At 40.0% G+C, this 24,722-nt stretch overlaps 1 protein-coding gene across 1 annotated transcript; it reads right to left on the bottom strand.

Moving 5' to 3' along the window:
- Positions 1-3,234: 3,234 nt before the first annotated feature.
- ATP23 (ATP23 metallopeptidase and ATP synthase assembly factor homolog) lies at positions 3,235-18,077 on the bottom strand. Its single transcript, XM_003405170.4, has 6 exons — positions 17,799-18,077; positions 13,626-13,671; positions 12,947-13,028; positions 11,587-11,724; positions 9,258-9,341; positions 3,235-3,697 (listed from the first exon to the last, which is right to left on the bottom strand). Exons 1-6 carry the CDS (start codon positions 17,983-17,985, stop codon positions 3,494-3,496), a joined length of 741 nt encoding a protein of 246 aa, XP_003405218.2. The 5' UTR covers positions 17,986-18,077; the 3' UTR covers positions 3,235-3,493.
- Between the last annotated feature and the right edge of the window lie 6,645 nt (positions 18,078-24,722).

Consider the following 24,722-nt stretch of genomic DNA (forward strand, 5'->3'; position numbering starts at 1 on the left):
AGTATTTTATTGGCACGATAAATTGAAAGTGAATTGTATAACACCATACATGAATGCCGTTTTAAAAATGGCAAAGATGTTTGGATCAATGTGTCAAAATTGCCTATCTGTGAACGATCAAAGACCTGTACAAGCGAAGAAAAGAATTCAGGGTGATTGAAAAAAAATTTTTTTAATTCAAAAATAAGTTTAGGGAGGCCAGCACAACCTGTACAAGGCAAGCCCATGGTAGCTCCATAGACACATGGACCTGAGAGACCGAATTGCTGGGCTGAGGGCTGTGGGGACCATGGTCTCAGGGAACATCTAGCTCAATTGGCATAGAGTTTATAAAGAATATGTTCTACATTCTACTTTGGTGAGTAATGTCTGGGGTCTTTAAAGCCTGTTAGCAGCCATCTAGGATACTCCAGTGGTCCCACCCCTTCGGGAGCAAGGAATAAAGAAAACTAAACGACACAAAGGAAAGATTAGTCCAAAGGACTAATGGACCACATCTACCACGGTCTCCACCAGGTTCAGTCCAGTACAACTAGATGGTGCCTGGCTACCAACACTGGCTGCTCTGACAGAGATCACAATACAGGGTCCCAGACAGAGCTGGAGAAAAATGTAGAACAAAATTCCAACTCAAAAAGAAAGACCAGACTTGCTGGCCTGACAGAGACTGGAGAACCCTGAGAGTATGGCCCCGAGACACCCTTCCAGCTCAATAATGAGGCCACTCCTGAGGTTCACCCTTCAGCCAAATACTGAACAGTCTCATGAAACAAAACAAGACTAAAGGGGCGCACCAGCCCTGGGACAGGGACTGGAAGGTAGGAGGAAAACAGGACAGCTGGTAATAGGGAGCCCAGGGTTGAGAAGGGAGAGTGATGACATGTTGTGGGGTTGTTAACCAATGTCATACAATGTGTGTACTAACTGATGAGAAACTAGTTCATTCTGTCAACCTTCATCTAAAGTTCAATAAAAAAAAAATAATTTTAGGACTAATGGCCCACAACTACCACAGCCTCCGTCAGACTGACTCCAGTACAACTAGATGGTACCCAGCTACCACCACTGACTGCTCTGACAGGGATCACAACAGAGGGTCCCAGACAGAGCTGGAGAAAAATATAGAACAAAATTCTAACTCACAAAAAAAGACCAGACTTACTGGCCTGACAGAGACTGGAGAAACTTCGATACTATTGCCTCTGGACATCCTTTTAGCTCAGCAATGAAGTCACTCATGAGGTTCACCCTTCATCTAAAGATTAGACAGGCCCATAAAACAAAACAAGCCTACAGGGGCACATGAGTCCAGAGGCAAGTGTACTAGATGGCAGGAGGGAACAGGAAAGCCGGTAACAGGGAACCCAAGGTTGAGAAGGGAGTGTTGGCACGTTGTGGGGTTAACCAATGTCACAAAACAATATGCACACGAACTGTTTAATCAGAAGTTAGTTTGTTCTTTAAACCTTCATCTAAAGTATAAGAAAAAATTAAGAAGTTTAAAACATATTTTCCAAAAGAATTATGTTAATTAATATCAACAAATATTTTCTAGGAAAAAGCTGGAGAATTGTTAGTTTTTTTAACTTATCATATGTATAATAATACATTTTCTCTAATATGACTTGTTTTGAAGTTTACTAATTTCTTTTCTAATTTAAGTAGCATAATTGCATGATTTAAAAAAAACTAATTTCGGGGGAAAAAAACATCAACCCTAATCCAAAAATTATTTCATTTTGATGCATCCCATTTCAGCTTCTATACATATGCACAACCATTTTAGGATCACTGTATGCATATAGCTTGTACCCTATTTCTTTTACTCTATCAACATCCCATTTTGGGACCTCAGTAATTTTATTAGCCAAATAATATTCCATTGAGATAATGTTCTATCATTTACTCAACAAGTGAAGAGAAGTTTGACAATAATAATGTCTTCTTCAAAAAGTATCTCAAAGCTAATGATTTGAATAACAAAGGATTAAAGAGAACTTTGGGAAAATCAGTTTTCAAATATTTCTATAAAAATAACCCTTCTAAAGATGCAAATGCTACACTCAAACATAAGATGTAGGATAGCATATATTATACAATTTTTTCAAAACCGTTACACCAATATAACCAATGTACTATTTGTTCAAAGTATTAGCATGTAGTTGCAATGTTAGCCTAAATTTTGTTAAATATGATGTTTATTTTCATCATTTTAGTTTCATTTCTGAAGCTATAACCCACGGCCGCCGAGTCGATTCCAAGTCATAGCAACCCTGCAGACAGAGTAGAACTGCCCCATAGAGCTTCCAAGGAGCGCCTGGTAGATTTGAACCGCCAACCTCTTCATTAACAGCTGTAGCACTGAGCCGCAATACCACCAGGGTTTCCAATGAAGCTACAGCCTCAACCAAACCCTTTTTTCTTTTTACTGTCTACTATAAAATTTTGGCTCTCTTTTTAATTGGATTCTTTCAGTGGTCTTTTTGCTTGCACCAGTTATCTATGATAATGAGGAGCTTCAATGCACTCATTTTCAAAACTACACCGAATACTAGTTCACCACAATCTTAAAATACTGAGTACAAACCTTGTTTTCAATGTTTAATAATTTTTTAGACTTGAGGTACCACATAATTTATAGGTAATCAAATTTTAACACACAAGAACCCTGTTAGTTTCATTGTCTATAAACGTCTAATCCACATCACCATCTTTCCATCTGTAAACAAGCCAAGAATGTTTGTCAAGTTTAAGTGGAAGATGGAGCTACCAGCTAAGCTATCATTATAGATAAAATGACCATATTTTCTGAATCCAAACTTCAGACAGAGGCCCTGAAAAAAGATTTGAGACTATATTATACAAAAAAACTTATAAAGATATAAAATTAAATTAGATTGCATGAAAAATTTAATGTATTGCCTTTATTTCAAAAAAATCTAATCAAGACTTGCCCCAGAAAATTAAGCCACAGGTTCCCATACACATTTTGAGAGAACAGCAGAGAGTGGGGGCATTGATTATTGAACAAATAGCTCTCAACTTTTATTCTTTGAATGTTTAGATCACGACAATATCTTAACGAATGTCTTAGAGTAAGATCAGTACATTTAATCTCTAGAAGGCAAATGCCAATTCTGGTCACCTATTAACATCATACAAGGGCACACTTCACAGGTTTATAACTAAACTTTAAAATAATCACATAATAAAAAAAAAAACAATAAAAAGGTATACTGTAGAAAACACAAAAATGCAGTTTATTTGCCATATTTACCATATAATTAGTTATAAAGATAATAATTTTTGCCTTGGAGTTTAAGGCAGTTTCATTTTTTGCCACAGTTACTTTTTCTGATCATATGCTAGAATCAGCACCTTCTTTGTGTTATCTGCATTTAATTGATCATTTATATTTTATACGTTTGTCCATTTAAAAACCATAATTTCTTCATGATCACTGAAGTTCTATAATATAAAATATCATTGTCCTTCATATATTTGAATAGTATCGATCACGATTTTGAAAGTCTCTATGAGCATATCTTGCATAAGTCTTGTTATGCGGGATCCTTCCAAAGGGTTCAAGGTCATCGAAACAAGATTCAAAAACTTCATCAACAGCCTTTTGAGCTTCTTCTTTGTTGATATTCCTAATAGCCAAGATAGAAAGAATGGCTCGGTCTCGCACACAAACCTAAGGAGAAGGAAAAGTATGTGGCATGAATTTTACAGGAAAATTTAATTATTAAATAATAGCATTTTACATAACATCTGAACCAAAATTTAAATTAATTTCCTCTCATAGTATTTTATTAATTTCTGTCATTACAAATGAGAAAAACTAAATGAACAAAGAAATATAACTCTTATTTTATAAAGTTTAGCTCAATCGAAAATTATTTAGGTATAAATAAAACTTCATTTTCTCATCTTTTCCAATAACATAAGCGGATGTCATCCTCTGAAGTTCTAGACAGTGTCTGATAAACAGTAACTCCCACTTTGCAAAATCACAAAAAAATCTATAAACATGCTCCTGACTAATTTTTCATAAAATTTAATTAAACTTAAGATACACTTTAAATTACACTAATGACCAAAGATCAGATGAGCTGTGGAGTGACGTCAAGGACATCATCATACATGAAGAAAGCAAAAGGTCATTAAAAAGACAAGAAAGAAAAAAAGACCAAAATGGGCATCTGAAGAGACTCTGAAACTTGCTGTTGAACGGAGTAGCTAAAGCAAATGGAAAAAGTGATGAAGTAAAAGAGCTGAACAGAAGATTACAAAGGACGGCTCAAGAAGATAAAAATATTATAATGAAATGTACAAAGACCTGGAATTAGAAAACCAAAAGAGAAGAACACGCTCAGCATTTCTCAAGCTGAAATAACTGAAATAAAAATTCAAGCCTTGAGTTGGAAAATTGAAGGACTCTATGGGAAAAATACTGAATGACAGAAAGCATCAAGAGATGTAAGGAATACACAGAGTCACTGCACCAAAAAGAATTGGTCGACGTTCAACCACTTCAGGAGGTAGCATGTGATCAAGAACCAAGGATACTGAAGGAAGAAGTATAAGCTGCACTGAAGGCATCAGCAAAAAACAAGACTCCAGGAATTGATGGAATACCAACTGAGATGTTTCAACAAACAGATGCAATGCTGGAAGCACTCACTCATCTAAGCCAAGAAATTTGGAAGACGGCTACCTGGTCAACCAACTAGAAGAGACACATATTTGTGCCCATTCCAAAGAAAGGTGATCCAAAAGAATGCAGAAATTATCAAACAATATCGTTAATATCACTCTCAAGTAAAATTTTGCTGAAGATAATTCAAAAACGGTTGCAGCAGTACATCGACAGGGAACTGCCAGAAATTCAAGCCAGATTCAGAAAAGAACATGGAACACGGGATATTATTGCCAATGTCAGATGGGTCCTGGCTGAAAGCAGAGAATACCAGAAAGATGTTTACCTGTGATTTATTGACTATGCAAAGGGATTCAACTGTGTAGATCATAACAAATGATGGATAACACTGCCAAGAATGGGAATTCCAGAACACTTAATTGTGCTCATGCAGAACATGTACATAGACCAATAGGCAGTCGTTCAAACACAATAAGAGAATACCAAGTGGTTTAAAATCAGGAAAAGTGTTAATCAAGATTATATCCTTTCAGCATTCTAATTCAATCTGTATGCTGAGCAAATAATCCGAGACACTGGACTATATGAAGAAGAATGCAGCATCAGGATTGGAGGAAGACTCATTAACAACCTAAGATATGCAGATGACAAAACCTTTGCTTGCTGAAGTGGAAGAGGGCTTGAAGCACTTACTGATGAAGATCAAAGACTACAGCCTTCAATACAGATTACACCTCAACATATAGAAAACAAAAATCCTCACAACCGGACCAATAAGCAACATCATGATAAATGGGGAAAAGACTGAAGATGTCAAGGATTTCATTTTACTTGGAACCACAATCAATGCCCATGAAAGCAGTAGTCAAGAAATCAAAAGAGGTATTGCACTGAGCAAATCTGCTGCAAAAGACCTCTTTAAAGTATTAAAAAGCAAAGACGTCACTTGGAAGACTAAGGTGGGCCTGACTCAAGCCCTGGTGTTTTCAATTGCCTCATATGCATGTGAAAGCTGGACAATGAATAAGGAAGACCAAAGAAGAATTGATGCCTTTGAATTATAGTGTTGGCGAAGAATACTGAATATTCCATGGACTGCCAGAAGAACAGACAAATCTGTCTTGGAAGAAGTACAGACACAATGCTCCTTAGAAGCTAGGATGGCAAAGCTTCGTCTCATGTACTTTGGACATATTATCAGAAGGGAGCAGTCCCTGTAGAAGGACATCATGCTTGGTAAAGTGGAGGGTTGGCAAAAAGGAGGAAGACCCTCAATGAGATGAATTGACACAGTGGCTGCAACAATGGGCTCAAGCAGAGCAACGATTATGAGGATGACGCAGGACCTGGCAGTGTTTCATTCTCTTGTACATAGGGTTGCCATGAGGCAGTACTGACTCGATGGCACCTAACAACAACAAGGTATACTTTACTTCTGCCTTAAATTTTCAGTTGGCCAATGCTAGCTAACTTTTTCTTTGAGGCAGAGACTCTGTTCCCTGGAGGCAATAGGAAACTACAAACCCAAACATGGAAAGTGTCATTATTTTTTAGAAAAAGAAAATTTTTTTTAATCCAATTATTTTTTTCTCCTGAGTGTTCTTTGTATAGGAATTAAAGTTTGGTTCCTAAGAAAATAGTTTACCTAAATAGCAATTGTCAGGAAGAAAGAAAATTTCTCCCCTCCAAGGAAAAAAAAAGGGGCAAAAATGAGTCTCCTGGAGCCACAGGGTTTAGAGACAAAATGTGGATCACAATTCAGATCCACTTCTCTCCAAATGTAAAAAAAATTCTGTTAAAATAGAAGTATGACTGTGGGCTAAGAGCTGGGGACCATTGTCTTGGGGGGACATCTAGGTCAATTGGCATAACATAGTTCATAAAGAATATGTTCTACATATGACTTCGGTGAGTAGTGTCTGGGGTCTTAAAAGCTTGCAAGTGGTCACCTAAGATACATCTATCAGTCCCATCCTGTCCAGAGCAAAGGAGAATGAAAGCAAACAAAGACACAAGGAAAATATCAGTCCAAAAGACTAATGAACCACAGCCTCCACCAGCCTGAGTCTAGGAGAACTAGATAGTGCCTGGCTACCACCATCAACTGCTGTGACAGGGATCACAGCAGAGGGTTCTAGACAGAATGGGAGAAAAATGTAGACCAAAACTCAAATTCACAAAAAAAAAAAGACCAGACTTACTGGTCTGACAAGAGACTGGAAGAACCCCTGAGACCATGGCCTCTGGGCACCCTGCTAACTCAGAAGTAAAGCCAGTCCCAGAGTCCACCTTTCAGCCAAAGATTAGACAAGCCTATAAAACAAACAATAACACACGTAAGGAATGTGCTTCTTAGTTCAATCAAGTATACCAGACCAAATGGGCAACACCTGCCCTAAAGCAAAGATAAGAAGGCACAAAGGGACAGGAAAACTGGACAAATGGACACAGAGAACTCGGGGTAGAAAGGGGAAGAGTGCTGACACATTGCAGGGATTGCAACCAATATCACAAAACAATTCGTGTATAAATTTTTGAATGAGAAACTAATTAATGTTATAAACTTTCACCTAAAGCACAAAAAAATAAAATAAAAAGCACTTTTAAAAAGAAAAAAAAAAAATCAACCCGCCTGGAGCAAAGGAGAACACCAAAGACGCAAGGTAATTATGAGCCCAAGAGACAGAAAGGACCACATAAACCGGAGACTACATTAGCCTGAGACCAGAAGAACTACATGGCGCCAGGCTACAATCGATGACTGCCCTGACAGGGAACCAACAGAGAATCCCTAAGGGAGCAGGACAGCAGTGGGACGCAGACCTCAAATTCTCGTAAAAAGACCAGACATAATGGTCTGACTGAGACTAGAGGGACCCTGGAGGTCATGGTCCCCAGACCTTCTGTTAGCCCAAGACAGGAACCATTCCCAAAGCCAACTCTTCAGACAGGGATTGGACTGGACTATGGGATAGAAAATGATATTGGTAAGAGTGAGCTTCTTGGATCAAGTAGACACATGAGACTATGTGGGCAGCTCCTGTCTGGAGGGGAGATGAGAGGGCAGAGGGTGTCAGAAGCTGGCTGAATGGACACGAAGAGAGTGAAGGGAAGGAGTGTGCTGTGTCATTAGGGGGAGAGCAACTAGGAATATATAGCAAGATGTATATAAATTTTTGTATGAGAGACTGACTTGATTTGTAAACGTTCACTTAAAGTACAATAAAAAATTTTTTAAAAAGTAAGACTGCAGATTTACAACCAGGTACTGTACTTGCTGTTTATGTTTCTTAGGTACATGCTGTAAAAGAAAGTAGGGACCCTCCCTCAACCAGACTTCTACCTATCTGTTTATTTTCCATCCGATGGTAGCTCTATTCCTGTTCTGCTGCTGCTGCTCAAAAGTAGAAAGAGGACAGACTTCTCTTTCAAAGACTGTGGGCCCTGGATCACATACTTGAACCACATTATCCTCCCCTCTAGGAGTATATGGATGTGTACTCTACTTCCACCCTCTCCACTGAGTGCCAGAACACACAGCCCATTCAAATTCAGCCCAAGCTAAATTCACCAGAGAAGGAGGGATTGATTCAAGAGCACAGAAGACATGGAGCAAATCACTAAGCTGACTTGGACAAGCTGAAAGCATTACTGGTCCTACTGAAATAATCACCCTTTCTAGGTAGCAGGCCTGTCTTCCAGCCCCCCAAGACTAAGTACACATTTCGCCTTACTAGTTCCACCCTTCAGCCCAGAGTTGAGTTATTCCCTTCTCTGGAGAACCGAGGGCCTTCCTGTTGTTGTTCTATGCCTATCCTTTTTGTATCTAGTTGAAACTGCTATTCTGGTGTCCACATGCCTCACAGAATGGCCCAATGAGCTCCTCCCATAGAAAAATCTCTGACCAGCCTTTCCCCTGAGTGTGGACACAGAGCCCCTTGGTTGCTGTGGGCAGAACCGCTCATATTCATTATCAATCTATCAGCTCTACACTTCCTTTCCCCCACGTCCATCTATCATGAATCTTAAAGGCTTTCCAGCAGGATCATCTTGACTTACAGTTTTGGTTTTTTTTGTTTTTGTTTCATTTTGTTTACAAAATCCCTCTCAGTTCAGCTCATCAGAATCAAGTCTGTGACAATCCAAAGCTTTTTCTATCACATCATATACCCTTAAAGGTGCACTGGTACACAGCCATAAACTGTGCTGCAATGCAGCCTCAATCTGTTCTGAAAGGTTTTACTCTTTTTGTCCCTCTAGAATCCTGTGGTAGTTTAGAAATATAAGTCCAGGACTGTTCAGAGAGAAGACAGGCTGTGACTTCGCTTCCATTCCTTATCCACCCCCATTCAAAAGTATCCCAGGAGTGAGATCATAGCTCTTTTTACTATTAAAAACTCTCCGTCAGAGTTTGCCCATAATTACTATGAAAAATTAAATTCCACCTACTTGGCTTAAGAGGTACACATTTTTTGATTCTTTTCATAGAGGAAGTTCTTTCAGATTTCACACAGTAAATGTACTTCCCATTCTTCATTCATAATTTCCACTCACAACACTCTTGAGGGAGGTGGTTTCAAAGGTTAGTTTTTACCTGATGGTGTTGTTTTAATCCAAAATGTAACCTGAACATTTCATTTACAAGTGAGCAGTCTCCACTGAGGTTAGCAGCTCGAATCTATCACAAAGACATAACGCAAGCGAGAAGAAAATGAATGCTCATGATCTATATCCTTTATAATAACTGGTTTTTTTAAAAAAAATTGGAAAAGAATATAAAATTAGTGTTTTTCTAAGAAGACAGTACATGTAAGATTTTTTTTTAAAGAATTGTTAGCAGTCTGTTAACTCAGGAAGTCCTTAAATTAAGAAAAAGGAACACATATCCATGAGCTACACTAGACAATGCCAAACACACCAGAGGGTGGGGGAAAGTTTAATCATCTACCAAAGGGAATTTGCTAAAATTTTAAACTGTAGACTTACTGGCAGAACTAATTTCTTTTGATATCAAAAGTCAGAGAGCTGTAACTTAAAAGTTCATGCTCTTCAAAACACAAACACTGCCAGAAATTACCAAAAGGACTTCAAGAAAGCATCTTCCAAAGATCTGCCGACTGAGTTTCAATGTGATCTTAAAAACTGAATACATCAAAGTCTAAGACACTTTGAACATATGAACCCCACCCCCCAGCCCTAGCCCGAAACCCTGGTGGCGTAGTGGTTAAGTGCTACAGCTGCTAACCAAGAGGTCAGCAGTTCGAATCCACCAGGCACTCCTTGGAAACTCTATGGGGCAGTTCTACTCTGTCCTATAGGGTCCCTATGAGTCAGAATCAACTTGAAGGCAGTGGGGTTTTGTTGGCCCCAGCCCAGGTCTTTGAAACTCTCTTGGACCTTCCCTCAAACCTGCACAAGGTTCATGACCTTCCTCAGGGGCTGAATGTACTAAGAAAAATTAAGTGGTACAAAGCAGTTCTCCATCCAGCACAAAGAACAGAGAACATTCCACATGGTCATGTTAAGGGCATGACAGCCTGAAGTCAGGATGTATCTTCTAATTAGCTATATTTTTAAGAAAAAAATCAACTTTCATAAATAAAAAAGTCTTGGAACTAGCCACATAGATTCTACAGCCAGCCTGGCCACATTTTTGCTAGCTCACTGAAGAGAGAATGGCCCACTTCTTGTTACTTCTACAATAACATGGCCTCATTGCTCTGAGGAGCTCAAGGCACTTAACATACTTTAACTAGCTAACAGGCATTAATTTTCATAACACCCAAGAGACACACCTATTTAAAAATTCAGGTTTCAGTCTACTCTCCAAATAATATGAATTATAATTAGATGCAATGGGGCCACTTACTAATTTCAAGGGAAAGAGAAAATAATCTAAGTTATAAAGTATAATCCTGAGATTCATATTTTTTTTTAACTTCTCTTCAATTAATGAAATCCAAGTATGAAATACATGTCTCTCTAGGAGCGTGTGTGTGTGTGTGTGTGTGTGTGTGTGTGTGTGTGTGTCTGCGTGTGTGGTGTACTTCTGAAGCAATTCAAAGCACTTAATAATAAATATCTTTTTATGCTGTAGTTTTGAGACCCATTTAAGATTATTACACTAAATGTTTTATTCCAGGACAAGCAAGGACATTTACCTATGGAAGGCAGCAAGCAAACCAGTGCAGACCCCTGCTTGTAATCCTGCCTGACTTGAATACAAATCCTACCTCTGCCAGTTGCTAACTAGGATTTCAAGCATTGAACAACTGCCTCTTTCCAAATACATAAAACAGGGATAGTACTAGTAGCTCCCCTAACAGGCTGCCATGAAGATTAAATGAGAATCCACACAGTGTTTGGCATATAGCCCTCAATAAATGTTAACTATTATTATATTTATACCACATACCCATCACCACTGAGTCAATTCCAACTCATAACGATGCAGTAGGACAGAGTAGAACTGACCCACACGGTTTCCAAGGCTGTAAACTTTACGGAAGCAGACTGCCACATCTTTCTCCTGTGGAGCTGCTGGTTGGGTTCGAACTGCCAACCTTTCAATTAGCAGCCAAGAGCTTAATCACTGTGCCACCAGAGCTCCTTATACTACATTATATAGTTTATTCAATAGGAAAAATTAATAGTTTCTTATTACAATTAAAGTCAGTCATCACTAATACTAGGACTTAAAGGTTATTTAGGATAATCCTAAAAAGATACTTAAAATTTCTCTAGCTGTATCTCAAAAATTGTACCCAATAACAGTTAAAATCAGAAATTTAAGACTAAGGTGGGATTATGACAGTGAGAAAAGTTAAAAGCTTAAATAAATTATATTTGGGATAAAATGCTGAACACAAAGTCACTTGATAAAACCTGAAAGAAAAAAAAGTCTCTTCTACAATAAAACTTACCTCTGAGCAGGCCAAATGTCTAACATTGGTGAACCAGTCAACGTGAGCACGACAGTGATCAAAAGCATGAATGAGCTCGTGGGTGACCACTCTGCTCATATGGGCCTGATTACCGATATTATTTTGGCACAAAACGATCTAGGAGACACCAAAATAAGAGAAGCTGGGTTATTTCTAAAACCTACTCTCATTTCGTAGAGTCCATCTTCTCTCCCACACTAAGCGGGGTAGACAGCTCACCGGCTTGGAATGCCTCTGCCCACTCTTTTCTACCTACCCACACTGACCCATCCATCAAGACTTAGTCTTAACTGTAGATGCTCCACTGAGCCTTCCTCAACTACCAATATCTTCCTTCTCCTCTCTCTGGACTACAGTAGCACATAGACTAAGGATACTAATTAACATGCCATCCTCATTGGGCTGACCACACCCATCTGTCTGGGACTTCACAGCATTATGATTAAGAGATGGGCTTTGGGGTGAAGCAGACGTTCAATTTCCACCCCTTAGCAACTGATGACCTTGGGCAAGTTTCTTAACTTCTCTGTGCTCAGTTTCCTCAACTATAAAACCAAAGCAAACCCACTGCCGTCAGGTCGGTTCCGACTCATAAAAGGAGATAATTAAAGTACCCACCTCATAACCCTCCAAGAACTTGAAACTAATAACATTTACTGACTGCTTACTATGGCTTCTTTTTCTTTTTTTTTTACTATGGGCCAATTACCATGACAAGCACTTCATAAGAGAGACTTCATTTTAACCACTCTATAGCGTAGATACAATCATTACCCATATTTTACAAATGAGAAAATTCACTCCCCTAATCAAAAATTTTAAAAGGTACATCACTTCTCAAGATGTCAAGGTTACCCTCTAGGTTAGCATTCAAGACCTCCATCATACCTCTGTTTCCAATCCTATCTCCCATAATTCCCCACACGCTCCTGCCCTCCAGCTAAACTAGACAGCATCCCATTCCCCAAACATGGCTTGGGCTTTCCCAGTGCCCACTTTTGCTCACACTACCCTGCTTTGGGCAACAGTCTTTGTCTTCTTGGCCCCTGAGGAAGCTTTATACCCTCTAGCTGGATCTGTTGGCATCTCTCAGTCCATCACAGCACTGTTCCATTCTGACAACCACACCCACCTAAAATAGTTTAATCTGTCTCAAATTTTATAACTGTGTTCTTGTTTTATCTCCCCATGAGAGTGGAAATGCCTTATGACTAAGAACCAACTCACTTTTTGAATTCTCCACAAAGGCTATCAAACAGCTTGCCCAGCATATATAGTGCTCAGCAAATATCAGGAGAGAGGGTAAGAGGGAAGAAAATGACTTGGCAAAAATGCCTACCTGAGATGATGAAGCATCAAAGCCTCCACTGACATTTCCATTACAATCTTCACAAGAAAAGTGTCTTTCTTTCTTAACGGCACTAAAAGGCAAGAACGAATTAAAGAAACAATGACCAGAAGCAGTATGTACCAGGTGCAAAGGAAACAGCCCTGGGAAAGCAATTTAACACCTTCAGGACTCAGTTTTCTCATCTGTAAAATAAGGAGACTGTCTCTGCAAAATCTATCCTAGTTCAAATTCTACGACACAAGTCTGGCTGACTACTGGAAATATGCTGGAGTTCCTGCCATTAGGCCAGAATGTAAAGAAGTCACTTCCTCTAAACCTCCCAAAGTTAAACACATGAAAGGCTCCTACATAACAAGCTGAAATATCTTCTCCATTTACAACAATGCCTAGGCTGGTGTAGTGGAAAAGTTGGGCTGGGTAATACTTACAAGAAACATTTTGAGTACTGTCTTTACTAAATGCCCAAAGTGAAGGGGAGAGCCAGAAATTTGGAGTTAGGGCAGAAGATGTCCAGAGAGAAGGCCTGCCTGGAGAGAACAAAGCTGATCATGATCACCTACCTTATGGAATGGGCTTTGTGGCCTGAAGTAAGAAATCTTAAGTACTTCCAGGTTTTTGTTTTTTAGCAGCCAGAATATAGAGAAACATTTCAAAAAGATATACTTACCAACCAGAGTGCTTCATAGCATCAAGTAGAAGTTTGACATAAGGATCTAAAAAGATATTGGTTTGATTAAGTATGCTGATTGGAAAAAATAGCACTAATTAAATATCCAAATAGCTGTATAAGATTATAGATTATCAAACAGTAACTCACAAATCTCTCATTAAATAATGTTATGTCAGAATTGGTAAAAATTAATATGAGAAGACAAACTTAAAATTAACCTAAGTCTTTAACAAAATAAAATACTGACACAAACACCAAGCGGGATACCACAAAGCATCTCAGATTATATCAGTGATCAACTACACTGCATTACATACAGTATATACCAAAAAGACTAAGGGAATTTTGAACTACATCCATAGAAACGAACAGCAACACAATATCCATATTTGGGGAAGGCAGTAACTCCACTGTTCTCTGTCCTGACCAGACCACACTAGTAACACCATGTCCCAAATAAGACCTGCCAACTGAAGCTCTTCCACAGAGGATGGCGACTAGTATAGTAAGGGACAATGTTGGGTAAGAAACAAGAAAGGATTTGGGGATTTGGAAAGGAGAAGACTTAACTAGGACCACAGTAGCTTCATTCAGTGTTCATTCAAAGGGCAGAACAAAGACCCAAGAATGAAGTTACATGTGGCAGATTTCAACTTGCGTAAGAGAGGATTTTTCCAACAATTAGATGTTGAAGCCATAGGTGTGTAGCCTCAAAGAGCCTCAAAGAACAGCTAACCAAGCAGAGGTCTGCATACTATCTTGGTCAGAAATTGCACAGAAAGTTTTCCTCTATTGGGGGGTTGCATTAGATGACTCCTGGGGGTCTTCCACTTCTAAGAGTCTATGAGCTGTGACTATTACAGAAAAGAATAATGAACCTAAACGCCTCGAATATCAACTTTTACATAGGCATCTTGTCTGAGAGTACACATGCACAGCAAATTATGACATAGCCCAGAAAAAAGAAGTCAAAGTTAAAAAAAAAAAAAAAGTCACAAGTAATAGATGAGTAAAAGAAAACTAGTGTGGGGTGAGAAAGCTAGATACAAGTTTACTGTTTTTCTAATCTGCCCTCTCCTGAGTGTTATCATTAATAAGCACTGCTAACTGAGTGTGTGCCAGGCGTCAGGCACCATGGTTACGTGCATTATTATTACTCAAGCAACCAAGCGAGTTTTATGAAGTTGAATTGGGTTCAAAATTCTGAAGTCCTGTTAATGGGGGGAAAAAAGACAGGGGACACAGTGTCTGGTATCTGAAAAAGGACCTGCAGTATTATTTAGAATGGATTTGCTTTGAAGAAAAAGGGGGGTGAAAAAGGTCTCCCATGAGGTCTGGTTTTTCCCATCTCGCTGTCCCAGTGAGAGGATTTTAAAGTTATCTGTTGACACTGGAATAACACCAACGGGTCCTCCCAGCAGCCCTCCCCTTGGAAGGATGAGGCCAGGTGATTCTTGCTGGGGCTCACTTCAGCACCCACCATCCTCATACCTTAACTCTTCCTTCACTGTTTGGCTCTTCCACTGTAAGAACAGCTGTTGTTGTTGCTGCTGTTGTTAGGTGCCGTCAAGTTGCTTCCGACTCATAGAGACCCTATATACAACAGAAAGAAATACCACCCGGATCTGCACCATCTTCACAGTCATTGCTATGTTTGAGCCCACTGTTGCAGCCACTGCGTCAAATCCATCTCATTGACGGTCTTCCTCTTTTTCACTGACCCTCCACTTTACCGAGCATGATGTTTTTCTCCAGGGACTGGTACTTCCTAATAACATGTCCAAAGTATATGAGAGGAAGTCTCGCCATTCTAGCTTCTAAGGAGTATTCTGATTGTACTTCTTCCAAGACAGATTTGTTTGTTCTTCTGGCAGTCCATGGTATTGTCAATAGTCTTCGCCAACACCCCAACACCGTAATTCAAAAGTATCAAATCTTCTTCAGTCTTCCTTATTCATTGTCCAGCTTTCACATGCATATGAAAATATTATGGTTTGGGTCAGGTGCCCTGGTGGAGCAGTGATTAAGAACTACAGCTGCTAACCAAAAGGCTGGCAGTTGGAATCCGCAAGCCGCTCCTTGGAAACCCTATGGGGCAGTTCTGCTCTGTTCTATAGGGTCACTATGAGCAGGAATCAACTTGACGGCAAAGGGTTTAGTTTGGTTTTTTGGTTTGGGTCAGGTACACCTTATTCCTCAAAGTGATATCTTTGCTTTTTAACACTTTAAAGAGGTCTTTTGCAGCAGATTTGCCCAATGCAATGCATCATTAGATATCTTGGCTGCTGCTTCCGTGGGTATTGATTGTGGATCCAAGTAAAATGAAATCCTTGACAACTTCAATCTTTTCTCTGTTTATCGTGATGTTGCTTATTGGTACAGTTGTGGGGATTTCTGTTTTCTTTATGTTGAGGTGTAATCCATACTGAAGGTTGTAGTCTTCGATCTTTATCAGTAAGTCCTTCAAGTCCTCTTCACTTTCAACAAGCAAGGTTGTGTCATCTGCATATCGCGAGTTGTTAATCAATCCTGATGCTGTGTTCTTCTTCATTTAGTCCAGTTTCTCAGATTATTTGCTCAGCATACAGACTGAATAAGTATGATAAAAGCATACAACCCTGACACACACCTTTTCTGGTTTTAAACTACTCAGCATCCCCTAGTTCTATTCAAACAACTGCCTCTTGGTCTGTATACATGGGCACAATGAAGTGTTTTGGAATTCCCATTCTTCGCAATGTTATCCATACTTTGTTATGAACAAATTAGGAACAGCTAGCTATCCTTTACTCAGGTCCTGCTATACTGGCACTTTATATTCATAAAATCTATTCCTTGCAACAACCCTAAAAGACAGGTATTTTTATCCCCTTACCCCCATTTTGCATAGACAAGGATAGAAGAAATCAGAGAGGTTAGGTCAATCTTCTACAGCTAACAAGGACAGCAGAATTTGAACTCGCATTTTTAACTCGGTAACCAATGTTCTATTCACTGGTCTTCACTCTGAAACACCTGTCACTCATCTTTGTATTTCTGCCCACCAGAACCTAGCAGGCATCCAGTATATATTTAGAACAAATACAAATGTCATCATTCCCTTCCCCTTCACTCTCTGCTTCCCTTCCTCCACCAATCTTCCTGGATTCCCTATACACCGTTGTTGGTGTGTGCTGTTCAGTGGATTCCAAGTCACAGTGACCCAATGTAACAGAGCAGAACTGCCCTATAGTGTTTCTGAGGCTGTAATCTTTATGGGAGCAGGCTGCCACATCTTTCTCCCAGGGTGCAGCTGGTAGGTTCCAACCTCCGACCTTATGGGCACCTAACCACTGTGCCACCAGGGCTCCTTTCCTACTAGCAAGTAATCCCAAGAAGGTTGGAAAATCTATGGGTGATTGACTTTTGGGCTTTGGCCATTCATGAAAATTTGCTTTGGGACAAGTGCATTTAAGACCTTGATTTTCTAAGTTAAATCTTCTCTAGTGGAGTGTTCCTGGGACTGGGGAGAAATCGGTCAGAGGGCAGTTGTGGCCCTATTTAACCCACAGCAGTGATGATTAACCTCTTTTGGAGGGTCATGGGCCCCTTTTGAGAATATGATTAAGCTATGAACTCTCCATAAAAATCTACTTAGGCCCATACACATATGATTTTCCAGTCCATTTCAGGGCTTTCGACATTCTGAAGCCCATCCAAACAGGAAGGTTAAGAAACCCTTCCAAAGACGGGCAGGTTTGCAAAACTGTTGTTTTTGCATTGCTGGTAGTGGGTGCACCTGAATTAGCATGACTCTTTAAAAACTTACCCAGACCCTAAGATCCTCGTGTTGCTGTGTAATTTACATTAGAAGTCAGAGCATCGGTCACAAAATATGTGACCAAAAGGGCAGACAAGCTCCTAGCCGGACTCCTCGTTCATTCCACAAGCAACACCAGGGATGAAAAGGGCCTCAGAGCCTTCTCTGACGGGGAAACTGAGGCCCAATCCCCCAACTCCGCCCCCATAATGCCGAATCTGCGTAGACTGCGCTGAGGTGCCTGAGCCCGCCCCATCCCGGACCCGAGGCTGAACTTCGAGGCCTGATGCCGGCTAGGCCCAGCCCTTCCTCGCCGGCCAGGTCTCAGACACCACCCCCACCGACCCCAGCCTCCAGGTCGCGGCTCCTACTTGTCGCCAGTGTCGTCAGCAGCATGAGCTGGCACTTCTGGTTCTTGGTGAAGAAGCTGGAGAAGAACCCTTGCTGGGGCTTCCCCGTGGCCGACCGCTCGCGGAAGACCTGGCACGAGGCGTTTTGCTGCTGCAGCTGCTCCCCCGCCGCGGGGCCCGGCCCGCGCTCGCCTGGAACTCCCGCCATGCTGCCTCCGACCTCGCCGGTGCCTCCTCCCCGCTCCAGCGACGGAGAGACTGGGAAACGTTACCTCCCTCCAGCCTACCCGCCCGCCCAGGCCCCGGGGCAGGCGGGGCGCTGGGCGGGGCCGGGGCGCTGGGCGGGACTAAAAGCCCGGGGTCTGACAGGACTGGGGGCGCTGGGCCAGGCCGGCAGCCGAGGTGGGGCGGGGGTGCTGAGCCCAATGCGGGCAGGCGGACGGGCGGAGCTAGGGAGGGCAGTGCTGTCGTACCCCGCGCCCAGGCTGCTGCTGGCCTCGCCGCTTTCCCTTGGTTCCTATAAACGTCCCTCCGCAGCCTCTTGCTGAGCAGCTAAGGTGTCTGGCCTCATCGCAAGCACATCTTCCTCACCCCCTGTCCTACACTGGCCACTAAGTCTTCCTTCTCCCGCTGAAGGACTCTGCCATCTTTCCCCACTCCCTGCCTTTCCCACTGGCAGGCCAAGTGCCATCTCTGGACCAGCCACTTTCCCAACCTCAGCAAACTCTTACGATCCACCTATACTGAAAGTAGTGTTTTTCAGAAACGTTTGAAAGCCACGATTCTTAAAGAAATGACTGGTCACATCAAAATGTAGTACCCAGTCTGCTTTTTTCCTGCCTCATCTGGACCCATTCGCCTACCCTATGTTCTTGTAACCTCAAATAACTCTCTGCTAACAAAACACACCCTGTTCACTTCCACCTACAAGCCTTAATTCATACCATCACTTCCATCTCTAAACCTCTTTCCTCAGTCCCTGCGATCATGCCGCTCATCCAATCTACCTAGTGAACAGAGCATTCCCAGATAATCACTCCTGCTCGCCCAGTGTACAAACCATTTTGTACCTGTTACACTCTCATCCCAATCTGCCAGGTTTTAACTAACTCATGTTTCTCTTTTTCCCACTAAACTACTCAGTTCAGTTCAGACATATCGAAAAAAATCAGAACACAAAGAAAACGATTTATTTCAAGCATTTAATCTGTTAGCATGCAGGGATATCATTTTGTTTCAAAAGCAAGTGGTTCAAAGCATGCTAGTTACAATTGCTAAAAAATAAACCTTTGAATTAGCTCAAAACAATAACAATATTTGATTACTCTATGTTTAAATATATATATGTATTGGAAATTGGAGGAGCATGCATCTTCCTGCAAGAAGAAAAGCATTCCCAGAAACTGCAGATTTTACAGACTTTTTTTTTTTTTGCTTAATGAATACAAGTTTCCATGGTGACAAGATACTCGATGGTTAGAGTTAGCATAAAAAAAAAAAAAGTAACTCATGAAAATTTGACCTTTTCCCTGTTTGTAGGTAAAATCAAAATTAAGGAAGCACACAGTCTTTTTCATTAAATCACAAGATACTGGCTTTGTTATTGACTACCCTTCTTGAGAAGCCCTGGTGGTGCAGTGGTTAAGAGCTCAGCTGCTAACCAAAAAGTCCGCAGTCTGAATCCACCAGCTTCTGCTTGGGAACCTTATGGGGCAGCTCTGCCCTGTCCTATAAGGTCACTAAGAGTTGGAATCGACTTGATGGCAATGGGTTAGGGTGTTTTTGTTTGTTTTTTAGTTTTACCCTTTTTGAGCTAGAAAAAACAAATTGACAATGTTGCTGAGTTGTTAATATTTCCTGGTTAAAAAAATAAATAAAAGCAAGTCAATAGTTTTGCAGTTTGGATCAGGCTTTTGTTCTTAGTTTTGGGTTCAGGAGTAACACAAACCCTTTGAAATCAAAGTAAGAGGTCTTTGTAAATTTTTTTTTTTTTGACACACATTTATTCACCACCTACTATGATGGGCCAGTGTCTTAGTCATCTAGTGCTACTATAACAGAAATACCACAAAAAAATAAATTTATTTTCTCACGGTCTAGTAGGCTAAAAGTCCAAATTCAGGGCATCAGCTCCAGGGGAAGACAGCTGTATCTATCAGCTCTGGAGGAAGGTCCTTGTCCTCAATGTTCCCCCGGTCGAGGAGCTTCTGAGGCACAGGGACTCCAGGTCCAAAGGATGCGCTCTGCTCCCAGTGCTTCTTTCTTGGTGTTATGAGGACACCAATTCTCTGCTTGCTTCTCTTTCCTTTGATCTCTGAGATAAAAGGTGGTGAAGGCCACACTCCAGGGAAACTCCCTTTACTTTGGATCAGGGAGATGACCTGAGTAAGGGTGGTTTTACAATCCTACTCTAATCCTTTTAACATAAAATTACAATCACAAAATGGAGGACAACCACACAATACTGGGATCATGGACTAACCAAATTGATACACATATTTTTGGATGGACATAATTCAATTCATGACAGCCAGGCATGGTGGTAATGGCACAAAGATGAATAAGAGAATTGCTAATGTTGAAAGAAGATACAGTACATGAAGCTTATGTAAATACTATAGGTTCACCAGGCCTTGAGGGTTTTGAAAAGTGCCTTATGCATCATAGGCGCTTGATCAGTATCAAAATTTGGTGGGATGCTAGGATTAGTCATTTATTTGAAATATTATAAAAATATAAACACCTATGTACATAGACTGCTAAAGCCATAGGCCAAAGAAAAAAATATTGTTATTGAATTCACCTTTGATACATTATTTCTCATTCTCACTACAACCCTGAAAAACAAGTATTATTATCCTTATTTTACAGATAAGGAAAGTAAGGCTCAGAAACACTAAATAATTTATCCAGAACCATGCAACCAGCTTTCAATCTAGTTAGGGAAATAAAACATACACACACAAAAAAAACTAAACAATTACAAATTAATGTGCTTAGTCTGGAATACTCGGGGAAGGCTAGATAGAGTAGGTGTAGCCTAAACTGGACCACAGACAGTAAACATTTGAAATACTATTTGAAATACTGTTCAGCTACATAAGCAAGTAAGAAAATGCAAATTAAAAGCTACAATTTTTCCCTATCAAATTGGCAAAATGAGAAAAAAAAAGTCAAAATATTCAGTGGTGTCTAGGTACTGGAATATTTTTATTATAGCCTGCTAAATTTAATTCTGAATTAATATTCTAAAATAAGCTTGTACTACAGTTACAATAAAAAATAAACAACCTTTAAAAATTTAAGTAGGCTCAGGAGTGGCAATATTGATTTCTGATAAAATAGACTTTAAAGGAAAATACACTACAAAGGATAAGGAAGGACATTATATAATGATTAAAGGGTCAATACACCAGGAGGACACAACCATAACAAGTATTTATACACCCAATGACAGGGCTCCCAAATACATTAAAAAAAAAACTCCAACACCATTGAAAAGAAAAACAGACAGCTCCACAATAATAGTAGGAGACTTCAATACACCACTTTCACTGAAGGAGAGAATATCCAGAAAGAAGCTCAATAAAGACATGGAAGATCTAAATGCCACGATCAACCAATTTGACCTTATAGACATATACAGAAGACTCCACCCAACAGCAGCCAAGTATACTTTCTTTTCCAACACACATGGAATATTCTCCAGACTAAACCACATATTAGGCCACAAAGCAAGCCTTAACAGAATCCAAAGCATCAAAATATTACAAAGTATCTTTTCTGACCATCAAGCCATAAAAGCAGAAATCAATAACAGAAAAAGCAAGGGAAAAGAATCAAATACATGGAAACTGAACAACACCTTGCTCAAAAGCTACTGGGTTATAAAAGAAATTAAGGACAGAATAAAGAAATTCATAGAACCAAATAAGAATGAAAACACATCCTACCAGAGCCTTTGGGACACAGCTAAAGCAGTGCTCAGAGGTCAATTTATAGCAATAAAGACACACATCTAAAAAGAAGAAAAGGCCAAAATCAAAACATTAACCCTACAACTCGAAAACATAGAAAGAGAGCAGCAAAAGGAGCCCTTGGACCCCAGAGTAAAGCAAATAATAAAAATGAGAGCAGAACTAGATGAAATAGAGAATAGAAAAACAATTCAAAGAGTTAACGAGACCAAAAGCAGGTTCTTTGAAAAGATCAACAAAATCAATAAACCACTGGCCAAACTGAAAAGAGAAAAAAAACAAAAGTACAGACCAACATCCCTCATGAACATAACCCACTAACCCACTGCCGTCAAGTCGATTCCGACTCATAGCGACCCTATAGGGCACAGTAGAACTGCCCCATAGAGTTTCCAAGGAGCGCTGAGTGGATTCGAACTCCTGACCTTTTGGTTAGCAGCCGTAGCACTTAACCACTACACCACAGGTGTTTCCCTCATGAACATAGACGCAAAAATCCTCAACAAAATTCTAGCCAATAGAATTCAACAACATATCAAAAATAATTCACCACATCCTTATAAAAGTTTAATTTCATATTTAGGTCTTTATATGGGTTTTTTGTTTTTTTTTTAAATGAAGTGAGGTAGGGATTGTATGTGATGTTTTTCCTTAGGAAGTCAATTATCCCAGCACCATTTTTTGTGTGGTCTATTCTTTCCCCATTGGTTTATGACACCACTTAGGGTTCACATCCTCAGATCATGCTTCATCTTCTAGACCAGCACTGTCCAATAAAAATACAATGTGAGCTACAAATATAAGCTACATATATCATTTTGTATTTTCTAATAACCATGTTAAGAAAAAATTGTTGAAATTAATTTTAATGACATATTTTATTTAAGCCGATATATCTAATATAATATTTCACCAGACTCACTGGTCTGACACAGACTGGAGAAACCCCGAGAGTATGGCCCCTGGATACCCTTTTAACTCAGTACTGAAGTCTCTCCTGAGAATCACCCTTCAGCTAAAGATTAGACAGACCCATAAAACAAAACAAGACTAAGTGGGCACACCAGTCCAGGGGCAAGGACAAGGAGGCAGGAGGGGACAGGAAAGATGATAGCAGGAACCCAAGGTCGAGAAGTGGAGAGTGTTGACATGTTGTGGGGTGGGCAACCAATGTCATAAAACAATACGTGTACTAATTGTTTAATGAGAAACTAATTTGTTTAAAAAAAAAATTAAGACAGTGGCAAAAGCTTCCAGCCAACCACATTATTTGTAAAGCAGAGTGTTCACTTTAAGAAAAAAAAATGATCATTTCAACATGTAATTAATATTAAAATTATTTAACAAAAGACAAACTATCCAATTAAAAAATGGAAAAAGAAATTGAATAGATATTTCATCAAAGAAGATTTGCAGAGTGTCCACCTAAGATACAACTACTGGTCTCTACTCATCCGGAGCAAACGAGAAAGAAGGAAACTCAAGACTCTGAGAAGAAACCAGTCTATAGGACTGTCTACATGAACCCATGGGAAATGCAAACCTAAACCACGACGTGATACCACTTCACTCCTTCTAGGATGCCTATTATCAGAAAATGGAAAATAACAAGTACTGGTGAGGATTTGGATAACTTGGAGCCTTCATCCCTTGTTGGTGGGCCTGTAAAATAGTTAAGTCATTATGGAAAACAGTGTGGTGGTTCCTCCAAAAGTTAAACATGGAATTGTTATTATATGACCCAGCAATTTCACCCCTAAGCATACACCCAAAAGAACTGAAAGCAGGGACTCAGACAGACACTCATGCATCCATGTTTACTGCAGCTCTATCAGCCAAAAGGTAGAAACAACCCAACTGTCCATCAACAGATGAACAGGTAAATAAAATGTAGTCTATTCATACCAAAACCAAACAAAACCCATTGCCATTGAGCCATTCTGACTCATAATAACCCTGCAGGTCAGAGAAGAACCGCCCCAGAGGGTTTCCAAGGCTATAAATCTTTGCGGAAGCAGATTACCACATCTTTCTCCCGTGAGCACTTTAATCACTGCTCTGCCAGGGCTCCTTTTTCTCCACACAGTGGAATAGTGCTCATCCATAAACAGAAGCTCTGATACATGCTACAACATGGATGAACCTTGAAAACATTATACTGAGTGAATGAAGTCTGATACAAAAGAATAAGCATTGTATGATCTCACTTACATGAAATATCTGTTGTTTTTGTGTGCTGTGGAATCGATTCCGCCTCATATTGACCCCATATGACAGAGTAGAACTGCCCCATAGGATTTCATAGGTAATCTTTAGGGGAGCAGATCACCAGGTTTTTTCCCTCAGGGAGTGGCTGGTAGGTTCCAACCACCGAGCTTTTGATTAGCAGCAGCTGAACGCTTAGCTATCATGCCACCAGGGCACATTTCAAGAAATATCTAGAGTAGGCAAATGCATAAAGACAAAAGTTACTTAGTGGTTATTAGGGGTAGGTGGGGGGGGTAATGAGGAGACGTTGATTAAGGGGTACTGAGTTTCTGTTTGGGGGGATGAAAAATTGGAAATAGTGGTGATGGTTCCATAACATTCTATTACTAGGGAAGAGAATGTGTATTGAGTTGTCAACTTCCTACTTTTTTTTTTTTTTTTTTTTTTTGTAAAATATGGCCAATATCCAGGGTTGCTGTGTCACAAAACTCCAGGGCACTATGTAATTGATGGAGTTGTGTAATTCACAACCTGTACATGGCTGCCCTGGCAATAACAATCATCTGACCAATGGTCCATCCATATAGACCTATCATGTAAAAATCTGCTTCTTTTCAGCACTAATAAAATAGTTTTCCTGGTTGATGAAAAAAAATAATAATAATAATTCACCACAACCAAGTGGGATTCATACCAGCTATGCAGGGATGGTTCGACATTAGAAAAACAATAAATGTAATCCATCACATAAATAAAACAA

The sequence above is a fragment of the Loxodonta africana genome, chromosome 4 (genome assembly GCF_030014295.1).
Source record: "Loxodonta africana isolate mLoxAfr1 chromosome 4, mLoxAfr1.hap2, whole genome shotgun sequence".
In the NCBI taxonomy this organism is placed as follows: domain Eukaryota; kingdom Metazoa; phylum Chordata; class Mammalia; order Proboscidea; family Elephantidae; genus Loxodonta; species Loxodonta africana.